A 14701-nucleotide genomic window follows, 5' to 3' on the forward strand; every position below is an offset into this window, starting at 1 on the left:
CCTTCTGCTCCCACCTGTCCATGCTTCGATTCGCACTGTCGATATGCCACTAAACTACCAAAACAGCTGGGTTCTGCAGGAACAGCAAAATTCAGTCATCTTTTCCTTTTGTGCAGCAGTTTGTTACCACCTATTGATTAAATCTGATGGTTGAGGTCTTGAGAGACTTTAAACAGCTTTTTTCATTAAAGCTTTTAGAAAGCAGGTGAAAGGTAAAGCTGTCAGAAGGGTTCTCTAGACCTTGGAAGAGATTTCAGTCCCCTCTGAAAGAGATGTCTGATGCTAAAAAATGTCCCTGAGCTAAAAGCTTTTTTTTTGTGAAGTATCCAGGAAATGCAAAGGAGGCCACTGAATTCATGTACCTGGGGAAGAAAAGCAGATTTCTTCTAATTATCTGAGATGTTAAGCAGATTTCTTCTAATTATCTGAGATGTTAAAGCTGACAGTAAATATCAGAATAATCTGAAGAGTATTTTGAATCCTGTCTTATTATTACACACTTTAAAAAAGCAGGCATGAGGAGACCTTTCATGTCTCAAAAGAAACATAACATCTTTTATTTTGGCTTAAAAACCAGTTTATCATCAGTTTATAAATTCATAGCTGCTTTGTCTTGAAACAAGCTGTTTTTGAATAGTATAGCTTCTTTTCTCGATGACTGTGCCTTTCAAAATGAGCCTTTGAACTGTGCCTTTTTTTCTTTTGTGCAAAATATCCTTAGTAGAAGTAGTTGTGAAGATTGAGAAGCAGAGCTCCTCAGGTTGCCTAGAGTTGCAATTAAAAAAAAGCAACCTGCATCACTGAAAGCCATATTCAAGGTGCTCTTTGCCTCTAGGCACTGCAAGAGCAGTGGTTATTAGATGGCTAATAGCCCAGGTGGCTGTTAGTGAAACTCCCAAAATAACTTCCTCAAAAATGTGTGTGTAGCTTGAAAAACATAAATGTTTGGTGTTTTATGAGTGTATCACCAATCTTAGATTTAGAATATTCAGCAGCCTGATTTTAGTTCAGCTTGCGGTGTGGGTGATGGGAGCTGTTTTAAGTCACACTCTGTAAGTAAAGGCAACTGGATCCTTCAAGAACCATCGAGACACAAGTGGCAGAAAACTTTGAAGTAGTTTTGTAGATCTTCCTCTTGGAGGCTGTGTCAAATTTGCTTGGACTGAGAGGGTTTTTTCATCCACCATATAAAGTCAGATTAAAATGAAGTTTCAGACAAGTAATACCAATTCCTATTTTCTCAAAAGAGCCTCATTGAATTTAAACCTAGCTCACATGTATCTTCATCTACATCTCAGTATTCTGGTTCTCAGTAATTATCTTTTTAGTTCTTTATTGATTTGCATCTTGGTGTTTTGTGTTAAGCATCTGTTTATCACTCTCTCAAAATCAAGGATTTGGAATGAGGTATAGAAACAAAGACATCAGTGAGCCCTCTAGTGTAGTAACATCTTTGATAGTAGCCAGAGCTATTTCCTTTGGAGTAGTGCAGACACCTCTGTGGAATAAGATGTTGACTTCTGTGGAAAACATGCAATTAGTGGTTTTGTTGTACGTTAGCACTTATTCATATCACATATATTTTTCATTGAATTTATTCTAAAGGTTGCTTTCTTTGTAGTTTTTTAATAGAAAAGTTGTAATGTTTTCAATACTGATGAAAATTATTTTGTAGTAATTTAGTGTGTAATTTTAAACAACTGTAAAGAAGGTTCTCAAAAGTTAATGTACACATGAAATATTTTTCAATATATTTCATGTTCATATGAAATACCATTTTCTAAGGTACATTCTTCTAGAGCCTGTGCAGTCTTGCCTTCAGATGACACGAGCATAAGGGAGATTAACACAGCTCAGAATGCTGTGAACCTTACTTTTTGTGCTATTACTGAATGGCATTGCATGGAGGTGATCCCTGTTGGAAGATGTGCTTTTGCAGCTTGACATTGAAATGATGCCTCTTGTTCCATCCAGTCTTGGAGGGAATTCCTATCCTGCTGGTTTAACATAAACTCAATTTAGAGAGTACACTGCACTGAATACGTAAATACAGCAACTACAACTTGCTTTTTTATGGATCAGTTAGAATATATTCGTAAGCAGAGTATCAACTCTCTTGCTTATTTTGAGTTTACAAGATGAGGTTGATGCCTCGTTCTGTCAACTTTATAGGAGCTCAGAAGCCTACAGAAGTTGAAATCTCAAAAGCAGTTATTATATTTCAGTATTGGTTTTCTTTCTTTAAACAGTTGAAAGAGTTCCAAAGGACGTGTTGCTTCTACTCCTAAAGAAAAATTCAGAAAAATTTACTTTTGCATATGACCATTACCTTCTAGGTATTCCAAATGTTAAGAATGGTTTGGTAAAATTAGCATATATATAAATTTCTTGCGTCAGCAGCTTGAGTCTGTCATACTATTTAAGAATTGCTTGTTCATTGCTGTCATGAACATTGTTATAACTAAGGTGATAGAGCATGCTTCGCATGTAACACAGTGTATGTGCCTAACAGATGCATGATTTAACCTGCTTTTAGAAGTTTGTTGGCTTCAAGTTATATTTTAAGAGTTACTTGTACTGTATAAACAGATTTCTTTTCCAGAGATACATGTATATTTAAAAAAGAACCACCTTTTTTTTTTCAGGTCCCTTTACAGATGTAGTAACTACAAATCTTAAACTACGAAATCCATCAGATAGAAAAGTATGCTTCAAAGTGAAGACCACAGCACCTCGCCGATACTGTGTGAGGCCCAACAGTGGAATTATTGACCCAGGATCATCTGTAATTGTTTCTGGTAAAAACAGATATATGCAGTTGTAGATTACATGCTTTTAAGGCCTTTAATAAAAGTTCTGTAATGCTTGATCTTAAAGACTATTTGAAGATATCAGTTTTTTTAAAAGTTAGTTTAAAATTAGAACTGTTTCCCTTCATTATGTGATGGCAACCTGATGTAGAGCTGCAATGATACGGTAAAAAATGCTCCATATAGAAATACTTGCCATTTGTCACATTTATCTGTGACTCTCTGAAAGGAAGAAAAGAAAGTTGGAAATGGGCAGTGACATTAACAGTACCTTTGCTTCAGACTGCTATATTCATGAATCTTGAAGCAGAGCATTGCTTGGCTGCTCTGATGTGTTTAAAGTATAACATTTCATAGTTCATTGCATTTTAAAAAAATTCATGTACAATTGTAGGCTAGTTTTTTTGACTGTCGTATTGGTCCCTGAACTCTATTGTTTCATAATTCTTCCATTTATCACAGTAGTTTGTGCTAAGGGGCAATAATTAAATTGCTTTTAAAAAATAAGAGTTTCTGTTGGTTTGGTTATGTGGAACAGTTTGTAGCCCTTAAATTTGAAAAATCTAGTATGTTTCACTATAGAGACACTCTCCTTATCCTGGTGGGTGATATTTTTATTTTGGTTGGATTTTGGTTTGGTTTGGGTTTTTTTGGTGAGGGGGTTAAAAAAAGAAGTTGTACTTTTCAGCAGAATGTAGCCCTGAAGCCAGGCAATATTATCTTTTTTTTTCCATGAACCTCCACGTGGGTTTGGTTAAATACTTCATACTGACAATTTTGATAACTGATTTTGATAACTGGATGTATAGTAGTCTAATCCTGTAGTGGACTGTAAGTCCGGAAGATGAGGTCTTAATAATGTGGGAGTGGACATTCTCAAGAAAATGGGAAAAGACTAGATATCAGTCTTCTGATTTGGCAAATGATTTTCATAGGTCATTCTCCTGATGATTTTGAGATAGAATCTCTAGAAAAAGGGGATTCTAAAACCAATGACTGTATTAGGTGAGAAACTTTTTATTTCTCTGGACCTGCCATATTACCCAGCTTGGAGAGAGGGGAATCCCCTGTTTATAGGCTATGGTCTTGTAGACATCCTGTAGGCTAGGTTGTAGAGATCACAGGCAAGAGGTCCAGCACCCTGTGGATAAAAGATCATTTTACTGAGAATTGGTTTAAGATGTAGTCAAAAACCTGCTTTATTTCCAGCTATGACTTACAGCCATTTTGTCCTAGCTGTCTGTTTGATCTGGTATCCGGGATCTTTCCAATGGGTAGTCATAGATCACAATCTTGATGGACTTTCCTTTCAGGGATTTGAATAGACTGAAGGATTCCATCCTATGTGTTTTCATAGTTACAAATCATCCTTTTAACGCTTTAAATATTTTGGCTTTTTACATGAGTCAGTAGTGGAGCTGTAAACAATATTTCAGCTTCAGGATCACCAATAAAGGGAAACGGTGTCATACTGCTCGACTTTTCAGTTTGCATAGCAGGGAATCTTTGATATGCCTATTTCTGTATTACTGGATTCTCATGCAGTTATTCAGCTACAGTGACCCCAAGATGCTTTCAAGTGCAGTTGTTTAGTTATAGTGACTCCACAGTGCTTTTTTGGAATTGAGTTCTCTTCCCCAAAGGGTCAGCTTCATCTTTTTGTTTTTAAGCATATAATTTCTTTCGGATCACTTGGTAAACTAAATCCACAGATTATTTTTCTAGTGACCCACTTTATCTCATCATTCTCTCAACTGAATGTTTTCAGTGCTGAGTCATCTTTCATATAATTAAAAATAGATTTCTCTCACATTGTTGTGCAGAGAGAAATAACTATAGGATACTGTGGGCTGAAACTCTTATGTTCAAAACCAAATGTTGAGATAGTGTTAGCTGTCTTCATCCTGTTTAATGCATCGTGCTGATTCAGAGCCAAGTCAGTTTTTAATTTCATTGTGGGAGATATGATTTTAGTAATTTTAAGGAAGTCCACGGACATTTTTTTATCATTCAGTTGTGAATCACTAAGTAACCTTCTTCAGCCATGTGTATTCATTTTTCCAAACCCACTAATTTGATAAGACCTGTTTTTCTCTACCTTGATACCTAAATTTACTATTTATTATCACATCATGTATTGCTTGTTGTTACCTTGTTAACAACAATTGCTTGTTGTTGATTTTTCTTTTCATAATATAGCGTGTTACTCTTCTTCTTTCACATCTTATTACTGTTACTTGTTACCGTTCTTCCTTCTGCTTCTGTGTTTTTCTAGCTATATCAGTGTTGCTGCTACAGTTTTTTCATTGCTGTAAAATAGGTACAGGTACAGATACCTAGTACAGGAGTCCATGTAATTGTTTTAATATTTTTCTGAGACCGCTTCAACTTCTCTTTTAATTTTGTATGAAGATATACTGAACTGGAATTCCCATTCTGTGGAAGACGAGTGTGCGTACACTGTCAAATAATTAATCTTTTCAGTTCACTGAGCCCTCATCCTCTGGTAGACCAAGTTGCAAGTGTACCTACAGACACATATTTAGGTGTAATTTTTCTTTTGTCTCGCTCATGGGACCTGTTTGTTCATATTTGTATATGAAATGTCTTTTACCTGTAGTAATTAGAGAAATAATTATGTCAGCTACACCAGGCTCTGACCTCTCAGTACCTGTTGCTACAGTGTATGTCTGCTCTATTTTCAACATTGCCTTTGCATTTTAACTTTCAGTGGTTGTTCAGTGAAGAGCAAATCTAAAGTGGATAGCATGGTTGCTACAGGGATTAGCTGAGGAATCACAGTTTTATGCTTTATTTTTTCTTTGGAACAGTAATGCTGCAGCCTTTTGACTATGACCCAAATGAGAAGAGTAAACACAAGTTTATGGTACAAACAACCTATGCACCACCAAATATTACAGATATGGAGGCAGTGGTAAGTAAAAATGGAGTAAAATAACTTGTGTAATTTTTTTTCTTAAAAATCTAAGCTTAACTGTAAATGATTCATGTTTTTGCAGTTTGTTTTTGGAGAAGAATTGGGTTTTCTCTGAACAAGGGTGACTTCATGTGATTCAGGGTTTTTAATATGAAATACAAGGTCAGTTCTTAGAACTTGCCTAGTGAAGTTATTGAATGGAAATAGTAGTGAATCTAAGGTGAGGTCAGTTCAGTGTGGAAATGTGTACATGTTGTACCTTATATGCAGCTGATTTAAAGGGGATAAAAAGATTGTATTTGAAGGAATCAAGAGTATATTTGAACAACAAGCCTGAAGCCGTATGAGATGGGTGCATTTGGTATGAAAAGTATTTTAGTGAAATGTTGAATGGGATTATAATGAATTAAAGCATTTCAAGACTAAGATGTGTCTTTCTACAAGATACCAAGTGACTAAAGAGGACATAAATGATAGAAAACACGTTCTGTTTTAATAGAATGTGTTGTAGATTCAGTTCTTAGGCAGGGTTGGTCTGATCCGGAAAAAAGGTTTGTGCTTTTTGCTTCAGAAGTAGAGCAGCTGTTTCTGACGTTACTGGCTGGCTGCACTGGGAACTTCAGTTGTCAGAACAAGCCTTTTAGGGTGCATATGGACTCCCGTAAGTGTGTATTTTAAGATGGAGGTCAACAATGCTTCTGTCTCTATAAACTGTTGTAAGGAATGCTTGGGTTTACACAAATAGATTTGATGTTCTCTCAAGGCAGAGAAGGAGAGGGAAAACAAAGAATAAAGATGAGGTTTTACAAATCACTGAAGACCACTAGAGCTTTCAGGTTTAGGCTCTGTCCCCTTATATGAAGGGAGAGAGTACTGTGGCATCACTTCACTGAAAACAGTGGAAAACCTTTTAGGTTTTGTGAAGCTTTTGAGATAGGTAGCTAGAAAGTTAGCATCTGTCTTCCTTGTTGGTCTGGTTTAGTTTTTCTTAATATGCTGTAATAGCTCTTGGTTATGTGTGGTAAATGAAGCATAGCTATTTGGTGAGGATGTAAAAATCAACTTTAGAAATACCTTTCAAATAACTGCTTTCTTAGTGTGTTCAAGTGTAGAATGCTGAGAAACAGATCTTGCAGAAAATCGGTAATTGTAGTTCTACGTTACTGTGCAACTAGTGCCACTGGAAAAAAAAGAAGAAAAAATTATAGGAAGGATGCTATGAAAAACCTGAACGTTCGAGTCTGTAACACCTACAGTTCCAAGGTAACTGTAGAGGACCTATTAGAAAAATTACTGCAGACTTCAGATTAGTCTCTGAGCCTAAAGATTTAAGGAAACTACATGACATATGCTTTGAAAGGTAATTGTCAGTTGAGCAGAGAAATTCTAGCATATTTCAGTTATTTAACTATATTGATAACCATTGGAATTTAAGATGTTTTTTATAAACAGCTTTGAAAAATTCTCTAGGCCCAAATTGTTATGTAATGTGCAGTAAAAGGAGGAAGTGGTTAAAAATCTAAAATATGAAGAACTAAAGAAATTTACTATGGAACAAATATAGAGTCGCTAAAAAGTGTCTTTCAATCTTTTGTTTAAAATTGGTGCTTCCAAGATGGAATATAAGAAATACATTTACTGAGACATAATAGAACTTCTCAAACTGACTCAGGTGGTACTTGTTTCTCATTGTGTGTTAAAGAAACTGCTGCATTGTCCCCTCCCTGTCCCATACAAACCTCTAATGGATCCATCCTTACATTCAGTTTACTTTCTTTAATTTCCAGATTTGAATAACCATTTCTGGCTTTTGTTACTTCACAGTAATCAATGTGAACAAAAAGCATAGTTCTTAAGCAAGTCTGAAAGTTGCAGCTAGGGTAAGGATAGTATCCAGCTGTAGAGGAGGCAAGTACTAAGAGCAAGCTTATGAACTGTTCAGATGTTTGCATGAGTCTGGCAAGTTAAGTAACTCTATTAATTTTTGTCTTAGTGGAAAGAAGCAAAACCTGATGAGTTAATGGACTCCAAATTGAGATGTGTGTTTGAAATGCCCAACGAAAATGATAAACTGGTAAGTAAGGGGTAAGAAATTACCATACACTGACTGATAGGATCCCACAGAAATTTGAGGTTTTTTTTAACATGTTTGATTTAATGATTAAATGGATGGAAGGAATTTGTACTAAATTAGACAGGAGGGGTGTTCAGTATATGACTTTTTAAGGAATCATAGAATCATAGAACAGCCCAGTTTTAAAGGGACCTTGAAATACCATCTGGTTCAACCTTTTCTCTGAAAGGGAGCATGCTGTCCAACCACATCTTAAAAAACTCCAGCAATGGAGACCAGTGCCAGAAATTATTATTCTTTTTTTTACTTTTATTATTGATTTGCTGTCAGATTTAAAAAAAAAAGAAAAAAAAAAATCTTCGATACTGCATACTGTGAAAAGCTAATTGCATTGTTTTCTTTATAAAGTATTAAATGATTTTCAATTTTAAAAATACTGTTTCAGTTGAATTAGAGAAGAAAGTACTGATTAGGAATTAATGCATGCTTTGGGAATCCTAAGTGCATTTTTATAGGGTAGTGGTAAAGACAAATAATCAGACAAAAAAAAAGCCTATTGCCTCTTTCATGCTCTTGCCTTCAGACAAAATCTATTCTGGTTGTGTAGGAGATGACAGTTTAATTGTATATAGACTGAAGATGTCTGTTTTGTGTTGCCTGATATTTGGAATAATTGTTAACTGTCAGTTGCCTAGAAGTTTTGCAGAATATGACTAAATTCTTAAGCATTAACATATTTTTTTACCCTCATACTTGAAATTCTGATTTATGGAATCTGAATACTATATATCGTTTTTCGGGGGGGCGAGGTGGGTTTATTTGGTGCTGCTTTTAACATCATGAATGACAGTGTTTAAGTAGGATTTCTGTTAGCAACCTTACTGCCTTTATGGCTTTGAGATTTTTTTTTTTAGTACTGTCCAGAGTTTATGATAGTTTGTAAGGCATGTATAGGGGTAAATAGCATGAATGCATGCATGTAAAACCATGATCCAGGTACTAGACAAATGAAACAGGGGAGAAGCATTGCTGGACCTGGTTTTCACCAGTGTGGATGAGCTCATTAAAGAAGTTAAGGTTGGAGGAGCCTGGGCTGTAGTGACCATGCCCTGGCTGAGTTCATGATCTCAAGGAACATGGACCTGGTAAAGACCAAAGTCAGGACCCTGAATTTTAGAAGAGCTAACTTCCAGCTGTTTCAAGAATAAGTGGATGGGATTCCCTGGGAAACTGTCCCTAGGGACTCTTTAAGTCAGCTCTCTAGGGCCACTCTTAAGGGGCTTTAGGCCCCTTTAAGGCTACAAGTGCAAGAAATCTCCATCCTGATATGTAAGAAATCAAGGAAGGCAGACCAGAAACAAGCATGGCTGAGCAAGGATCTGCTCCTCACATTGAGGAGTAAGAAGGCAATGCAGAGCCAGTGGAAGCAGGGACATGTGACTTAGGAAGTACAGGGATATAGTTTGGATATGTAGGGATGGGATCAGAAAAACTAAGGCACAGGTGGAATCGGATTTAGCAAGGGATGTGAAAAGTAACAAGAAGGGATTCTTATGACTTACGTCAGAAAAGAAGGGTCAAGGAGAGTGAATACCCCCTGTTAAACAGGGAGAACTGGTGGCAGCAGATGTGGAAAAGGCTGAGGTACTCCTTGAGTTCTTTGCCTCAGTCTTCACTGGAAGTCAGGCTTCCCATGTCTTGGGGGTTCTAGTGGATGAAAAGCTGGACGTGAGTCTACAGTGTGTGCTTGCAGCCCAGAAAGCCAACAGCATCCTGGGCTGCATCACAAGAAATGTGACCAGCAGGTTGAAGGAGGTGATGCTCCATCTGTACTCTGCCTTTGTGAGACTTCACCTAAGTCCTGAGTCCAGCTCTGGGGACCTCGGCACAGGAAAGATGTGAACCTGTCGTAGAGGGTCCAGAGGAGGGCTGTGAAGATGACCAGAGGGCTGGAGCCCTCCTAGGAAGATGGGATGAGGGAGCTGGCGTTGTTCAGCCTGGGAAAGAAAAGGCTTCAGGGAGACCTCATTGCAACCTTCCAGTACTTAAAGGGGGCTTATTTAAAAAAAGGAGAGTGACTTTTAACACAGACAGATAGTGATAGAACAAGGGGGAAACAGTTTTAAACTAAAAGAGGAGAGATTTGGATTAGATGTTTGGAGGACATTCTTTACTCAGAAGGTAGAGAGGTTCTGGAACAGGTTGTCCAGAGAAGCTGTGGTTGTCCCGAGAAGCTGTGGTTGCCCCGTGCCTGGAAGTGCTCAAGGCCAGGTTGAATGGGACTTTGTGCAACTTGACTAGTGGAAGGTCTCCTTGCCCATTGCAGGCGGGTTGGAACTAGATGATCTTTAAGGTCCCTTCCAACCCAAACCGTCCTATGAGTCTGTGTTTTTGACCAGAATTGTGGGAACTAGATTTTAATTTAATTTTTTGCTATTTCACAGCTTTTTATGTGACTTTTCACTAGTATTCAAAGTTTACTAATGTGTATCTCAGATGCTGTGAGATTTAAATTTAATATTTGTTCAGTACTTTATTTTCCCTCACTAAAAGGTGCTTTAAGTGCAAAACATTTGTGTCATACGTAATTCATAGGAGTTTGTGAGAAGACCTGTTTTGTTTTTACTTTGTTTTGTTTCTTACTATTGCAGGATTACTTTCTTCATTTTATTTTTCCCCCTCAAGTTCAAATGCTGTTTGGTGTATTTTGTACTCTCTTTTGGATGCCTTTTGGGTCAGTGTTAAGCAGCTGAAGTATTAATTTGTGTCTCAGTAGTGTGTAGTACCAGATGTAAGCAGTGTGATCTTCTCTTGCTTTTTAATATTTGAGCTAATCAGAATTGAACTGATAAGAGAACTATCTGTTCAGATTACTGTAAATAGAAACTTCATTGAACTGTAGTAGTAGCTTCATTGTTTTAGTTTTAAGCTGTGGATGATTTTTCTCTAGGAAGTAAAATTCTCAAGTCATTCTTAATATTTGTAGAATGATATAGATGCAAGCAAATCCGCCCCAGTACTGAATACATCTAAGCAGGATGGACCGATGCCAAAACCACATAGTGTTTCACTTAATGATACTGAAACAAGGAAGCTGGTGGAGGAGTGCAAAAGACTTCAAGCAGAGATTATGAAGCTGACAGATGAAAATCGGCACCTGAGAGTAAGTTCTGCTTCCATGTTTACATTGAAGTGACTTCACTCCCCTTGGTTGAAAGGTCTGATTTGTAATTAGGCCAAAAGATGTGTATTTCAGCAAGTAGATAAAACTGTTAGAATGTCAAGATTGATTTGTAATATAATTTTACTGTCCTGTATATACTGTGTATTTTGAACTTGTCAGTGATTGAGACTTTGTGATTGTCATAGATGAGACATTGAAGCTACATAACTTTCTTCTTAAATGCAACTGTCCTATTTAAGGTGGTCTTAGTTACTTTAAGTCTAAATCAAAAATAGTGCATTAGTAGCTTTTATTTAAAGTGCATTATTATTCATTAAGAGTGAGTAAATGAGATCCAGAGCAGTAACATTTTGTATTACGAATTGATAGTGAACAAGAACAATTACTGGTCAGAGGAGGTAAGCAAACACTACTTTCCAGTACCTTTATGTAGAGGTGTAATTTCAGTAACCTGTCAATACATGACTTTATGGGACTTTTCTATATATTTGCTTTTGGAACGTTTCTAACAATTTCATTGACCGATAGCCTTTTAAAGAACCATGAAATAATGATGTCTCCACACCTGCAATTCTGATGAAGTTTACACAAAGCAGATGTTTCTTCTTAACAATAAGGAATTACTGCTATTTAATTTTGACAATTAAAAAGTAAATAAAAGCAAGATACTTCATTGTGCCTGTCAAGATTTTCTGAATCTTTTTTAACCAGAATGTGGAGAGCGACTAGTGGATTACCTGTTCTTATTTAAATGTTATGGTTTTCTATGTCCATGTTTTGGATTTCAGTGTGATGTGATGTTGTGTGTGGTTTTTTTTTTTACTTCATTTAAATATTCGCCAGTAAATTTTGCCTTTTAGTTCAGTTTTTAGTATTGTTAAGAAGATGTATTTATACTTTTTTTCTATCTGTATTTTCTCCTCCCCCTCAGGATGAAGGCTTGAGGCTCAGAAAGGTAGCGCACTCGGATAAATCTGGATCACCCACAGCTTTGGCCCTCAGAGATAATGGCTCTAATTCTCTTCCTTCACTTCTTGTTGTAATTGCAGCCATTTTCATTGGATTCTTTCTAGGGAAGTTCATCTTGTAGAAAGAATGAGTGAGAGAAGCATGCAAAAGTGCAGCTTCCTTGGTTTTTTTTTTGTTTTGTTTTTTTTTGTTTTGTTTTTTTGTTTTCTCTTGGCCAGAAAAAGGTTTGTTTACCTACCACATCATGGGTAGTACGGCCCAAGCGGCCCTTTTTGTGTACAGCATCATAACAGGCTTTGCCTTTAATGATCTCGCACGGTTAGAAAACACAATCTGAAAAAGACAAACTGTTCGGCTGCTGGACAAAATTGTACATTAAGTCATCAATAGCAGGTATCAGTTGCACAGTCAGTCCTTTATGAAAATTCATAAATAAAGAATTGTTCTTTCTTTCTGTGGTTTTAATAAGAATTCAAAAATTGTTCAGAGTCTTGTAAATGTTATTTTAATAATCCTTTAAAATTTTATCTGTTGCTGTTACCTCTTGACAAATGATTTATTAGATTGCTAATCCCACTCATTCAGGAATATGAATACAAGAGGTATTCTGGGGGAAATGGTGCCTCTTACTGTGTAAATTTTCTCCTTACCTTACTTTGCTAATATCATGGCAGAATTTCTTTCTTATTCCTTGTGAGGCATTGTTGAGAGTTCTTCATCCTTACAATCCTGTCCCATAATATTTAACATGACAAAAGAAATAAAATTGTTAACAGATTTTTCTGCTGGGTAGCCTGTTTGTGTGTGTCGTACTTTTAGAAGGAATTCCTAACAAGTTCATTGTTCATGGTAATTTGCTACTTGTAACAAATGGCTATTTTGAAGTTTATTCGCTTAAGTCTCTGGCTTAGACTGTTGTAATTGAAGCTTGGGAAAGAAAAAAAAGGTTTCCATTCCATTTGTTCAGGCTGTTTTCTGGCTGCTTTCAGCTACGGAGAGGATGGTTATCAAACTTGTTTTGGAACAGAATAATTTGGATATCCAGCAGGTACAAATACCAGACGTGAATGCTTTCAGTATATTAACAATTTGCTTGGATTGTGCAGGAGTGTAATAATCAACCTTCTGTTCCATCTTTGGATCTTCTGGGTGTCTTCCAGGAGTCAGTATTATTCTTTGATTTCTTAAGGGTACTTAATTCACATATACTAACTTACCGGGTTTGTAATTCTGTTTGAGCAGATATTCAGAAATGCAAGTTGAATCATTCAGACACCCATAGTGAATTCCATGATGCAGAAGAGTTGATATTTGCTGAGTGAGCCTCAGTTGCTCACCTTTGAGAAATAAAAATCATTTTTATGCAACTCTTGGCAGACCTACCTGTGTTAACTGTGTATAGCTAAGTTTTAAAGAATGCATTTTTGGGGTCTGAAATGCTTCCCTGCACTTAGTCTTATGTCTTGCCTCATCTCTGAATATGTCATAAAAACAAACAGTAGTATTGAAACAAAATATTATCTGTACTTCTAAGTAAGCATAATCCAGTACAGGGAATTACTTGTAAACTTGAAAAACTGTGGAAGGGGTATACTCCTGTAAGCAAAATTGTGTATGCTCTTGGACAGCTTGACTTGATGTGGTGCAGCTAAGTGTGTTAGACCTTGGTATATGCACATCTTATGTAGCTGAGAAAAATGTTCTGGAAATGATGTAAGTTATCTTGGTTGCCTTTGATTTTTAGTGCTTTTTTTAAAAAAAGAAAACAATAATTACATCATGTTCTGTCATTGCTCTCTGTGATAAACATTTTTTTATAAAATCTTGCACATGTACAAGGAAGATGATGGAGAAAATGCAAATACTGCTTATCTTTTCACTTAAGCATGCAAGCACTGATGTTTCCAATTACTTGTTCCAGTGTCTGCATTCAAGTCTCCTTCCACCCCAGTGACTGGAAAAAACTATGTTAAGGTCTTGATTGTTTTGGTTCCACTGGTTCAGAATGGTGTATTTTTCCTGATTTTTTTTTTCTCTAACAGAACATTGCCACATCAAACTTTCTTAGCCTGTTCCAAACTGATTACGTGGAAAATAATGAAAGCAATATTGTGCAGGATGTAGTTTGCTTCAGACAGAGCAGTCATTTCTGCGTTGAAGGGAGAAAAACTAAACAAAACCCTCTGGAAGATCTTAAAATGTTTACAGCATGTTGTATGGAGGTTTTCAAGGGTGCTAGCACTTACAGGACTTTGAAGCAGAAAAAGAAGTCATTGCTCAGTGTAGTTGACTCAGGTTTTGGTATCTGGCAGCAGAAATAAGGTAAAAATAATGATAAAATCTGAATGAAATAACTTTTTCCATAAATAACAAAAGAGTTGGGGTAAAACTTGGTCATGGTTTAAGTAATGTCTTCAAAGTGAAAGCGTACAGCAGTCTCGTAACCAGTGTACTCAGTAATGGTATAAGGAGACTGTCCTGGTTTCCCGTAATCCCTTCATAGCTGTATATAAAATGTAATGCTAAAACTATTTTGCTCTCAGGAGTCACTTTGGATGAGATCAGCTGTATTCAGTGAATTATGTAATATGGATTAAATTGTTTGTCTTTTTTCCTGAAATGGTTAGAACTTCTTGCTTTGTCTGCCTGCTTACTTGTGTATGTAAGCACAGGGAAATACAGTCTCTCCACTGCTTCTAGTGAAATGAGCAGATGATGCCCATAAA

General features: G+C 36.5%; 1 protein-coding gene across 1 annotated transcript in view; it reads left to right on the forward strand.

Moving 5' to 3' along the window:
- The window catches only part of VAPA (VAMP associated protein A), a 34090-nt gene extending 19495 nt beyond the window's left edge, over positions 1-14595 (forward strand). Inside the window, exons 2-6 of the mRNA XM_027676702.1 lie at positions 2646-2798; positions 5642-5745; positions 7742-7822; positions 10809-10985; positions 11938-14595. Coding sequence (XP_027532503.1) covers positions 2646-2798; positions 5642-5745; positions 7742-7822; positions 10809-10985; positions 11938-12096 — 674 coding nt within the window. The 3' untranslated portion in view covers positions 12097-14595. The remainder of the gene's footprint in view (positions 1-2645; positions 2799-5641; positions 5746-7741; positions 7823-10808; positions 10986-11937) is intronic.
- The last annotated feature ends 106 nt before the right edge of the window (positions 14596-14701 follow it).

Source organism: Neopelma chrysocephalum, unplaced genomic scaffold (genome assembly GCF_003984885.1).
Source record: "Neopelma chrysocephalum unplaced genomic scaffold, ASM398488v2 Primary Assembly neopelma1_22, whole genome shotgun sequence".
Lineage (NCBI taxonomy): Eukaryota > Metazoa > Chordata > Aves > Passeriformes > Pipridae > Neopelma > Neopelma chrysocephalum.